Source organism: Salpingoeca rosetta (genome assembly GCF_000188695.1).
Source record: "Salpingoeca rosetta unplaced genomic scaffold supercont1.9, whole genome shotgun sequence".
In the NCBI taxonomy this organism is placed as follows: Eukaryota; class Choanoflagellata; order Craspedida; family Salpingoecidae; genus Salpingoeca; species Salpingoeca rosetta.
The window spans coordinates 151,419-154,465 of NW_004754925.1; the positions used below are offsets into that span (position 1 = coordinate 151,419).

Genomic DNA, 3,047 nt, shown 5'->3' on the forward strand with positions numbered 1-3,047 from the left:
CACACACACACACACACACACACACACACACGCTGTAGCGTGTGGGCTTGTGCTGGACTCATTTTCTCTGTTCGAGGCAAACGACGACGACGCTGGTGGTGGTGATGATGGTAATGGCAGTGCCGGCATTGATTTGCACAGTGGATTTGAGGACCCGCTTCGGCTCATCATTCAGGTGCCGCATTGTGCATTTGCATCGTTGCTCCTGTGCACATGTGTTGTGTGTCGTGTGCCACGTGTCGTCTGCGGTGTATTGTGTGATGTGTGATGTGTGACGTGACTTCAGCCAGTCTTCATGTTTGTGTGCTTGCATGGTTGCATGATTGCATGCGTGGAAGTGCCTCGTGGTGCCTGATTCTGAGCGAAAGTGTCGGTGTAAGCAGCATACCCCCTGATTCACCCGGCATGCATCCCCCTCTCCCGCCTGCTGCTGTGTGTGCCTTGTTCCCCAATCATGTAGGAGCTACAAGTCACGGCCCATTCTGACGCGTACTTGACGGCGGTGCTTGGGTTTGTCAACGCGTTGCTGCGCGGCACACCGGAGCTGGCTGCCCGCCTCCAAGTTAGGTCCGTGGTCACTGATGACACCATGTGGTGTGATGGGATGCATCTCATGTTGCAGTGAGCCATCGCATACATTGTCGCTATTGTTGCATGTATTGGTGCATTGCACGACGAAGCGTTTGGGTGGCGTTTGGTACTGCTGCAGTCCCTGTCTCAGCATGCATCAACATCTCAACTCAACTCCCCACGATTCCTCTCCCCCCCTTTCTCTATCCCCTCCTTCAGGCGGCGGCTGCTCGCGCTTGGGCTGTTGGAGGTGCTCGAGTCTTTGCGCGTGCGCATCGAATCCCCGGATTTTCTTCTGCAGGCCGACGTCTTCCAGCAGCACTACTTTGCAGACATCAACAGCGTACGGCACCCGGCGTCGTGGTGGTGGCAGTGGCAGTGGCAGTGGTGGTGGCGGCGATGGGCTGTGGTTGAATTGATGCTCGTTTTACTTGCGCGCGCTCTTCGGACACACTCTCTTACTACACACACACACACACAACAACAACAACACACACACACACACAACAACACACACACACACACACACACACACACACAACCTCTGATTGCATCTGTGCTTGCTGCACCAACAGGCGACAGAGACGTATTCCCTGGACACGAGCAATCCGTTTGAAACGTTTGCTGCGCTGAACCGAAAGCTGCGTGACGATCAAGTGCGGAAACTCTTCACGTCCGTTATTGCGCAATTGCTGTCCATGGACGATAATCAGCCGACAGAGGTGGCGGCGGAGGTGTGGAAGTTCATTCTGCACCAGGTCACCAAAGCAACATCCATCACTCCCATTGCCGGCCGGGTAAGCCCGTGTTGCGTTGAGCACACGCTGTGTTGCTGCTGGTGTCGTTGTTGTTATAGTTGCTGCTGCTGTTACAATTGCGTGGTGTGAAGTGAACTGGTGTCTGCCTTGATGCTTAACCCAAAGATCTTTGTTGCACAATTCTCTCCTCTCATCACCCGACGACCCCATGCGCCCGCGTATTCACCACGACGTCACCACTTTGATCGTGATCGCCACGACAGGGGAGCGAGCACGCGGTGTCGTCGCGATTGCGGACGCTGCGACGGCAGACGAGCTCTGAATTTGAACTGTTGAAGGAGAAGATCATGACACCGTCATCGCCGACCATCAGCAGGCAGGGCTCCGAGGCCAGCGACATCTCAGGTGGGCCGGCCGTGCCAGGCGTGGAGGGGGGAAGACAATACCGGCTGGAGTTTGGGGTGCTGTGGGTTCCCACAGCACTTTGCACTATGAGAGGCATGTGCGCACGCGTCCACCACACAAGTTCGCGCTCACAAACACATCTACACCTGATGCGCGCTCACGCGCGTGTGCTTGTGCGTGTGTGTGTGTGTGTACGTATATGTGCGCGTGTGTGCTTGTGCATGTATATGCGTGTGTGTATGTGCGTGTGTGTGTATGTGCGTGTGTGCGTGTGATTTGGTTGCAGGCGCTGCGCACCCGACGTCGCCGTCGTTCCGGCACCTGCGGGCCAAGTTGAAGCGCCAGTCCACGTGCGAGAGCCAGGGCGGTGATGCAAAGGCACCAGCACCACTTGAACCGCTGGTGGAGCACACCGAGACCCCAGACAGCAACGATACTACCACCACTTCTACCACGGCGGCACCTCCTCCACCACCACCACCCCCTCCTCCACCACCACCAATGGCGAGCACAAGTGTTTCTGCCCCACCTCCACCACCACCTCCTCCTCCTCCTATGTCAGGCACAGGGGCACCACCTCCACCACCACCACCTCCTCCTCCCCCAGGCACAGGGGCACCACCGCCACCACCGCCTCCTCCTCCTATGCCAGGCACAGGGGCACCACCACCACCACCACCGCCACCACCAGGGATTGGGGGCCCACCGCCACCACCGCCTCCTCCTCCTATGCCAGGCACAGGGGCACCACCACCACCACCGCCACCACCAGGGATTGGGGGCCCACCACCACCACCGCCACCACCAGGGATTGGGGGCCCACCGCCACCACCGCCTCCTGGTGGGGTGTTCGCAGCACCCGCTGCCCCGACCAAATACGAGGTGTGGTGCACAAGTATTGGAATGCCATGAAGATGTGGCTCGGATAAACCACCACCACTACCTCCTCCACCACCACCACCACCTCTCTCCCTCCCCCCACCCTCTCTCACTCTTTCGCTCTCTCTTTCGGTCTCTTTGAAATTGTATCTCACAGACACACAGTGAGGAAATGATAAATTGGAGGTAACTGCTTGAAACATTAAAAAAATGCTGAATATTGTGAGGATCTGAGTAAGCAGGAGTACAAGCTGCCACAATGGGTTGGGCCTGAGCCATAGAAGATACTATAAGTAGGCCAAAGCCGGAGAACGGGAAGGGGTCGGAACTCCGGCAGTGGGCCGGGGGAAGAGAGAGTGAAGAGGAAAAGACATTGTCCGGGTATTCCTTCTCGCTGTTTGTCGTTTGATGGTGCGAAGTCCTTAATACACTACT

General features: G+C 57.1%; 1 protein-coding gene across 1 annotated transcript in view; it reads left to right on the top strand.

Moving 5' to 3' along the window:
- The window catches only part of PTSG_12100 (uncharacterized protein), a gene marked incomplete at its 5' end in the record, with an annotated part of 7,882 nt that overhangs the window by 1,790 nt on the left and 3,045 nt on the right, over positions 1-3,047 (top strand). The window contains 6 exons of the mRNA XM_004994773.1: positions 39-175; positions 461-567; positions 790-913; positions 1,146-1,367; positions 1,592-1,733; positions 2,020-2,083. Coding sequence (XP_004994830.1) covers positions 39-175; positions 461-567; positions 790-913; positions 1,146-1,367; positions 1,592-1,733; positions 2,020-2,083 — 796 coding nt within the window. The remainder of the gene's footprint in view (positions 1-38; positions 176-460; positions 568-789; positions 914-1,145; positions 1,368-1,591; positions 1,734-2,019; positions 2,084-3,047) is intronic.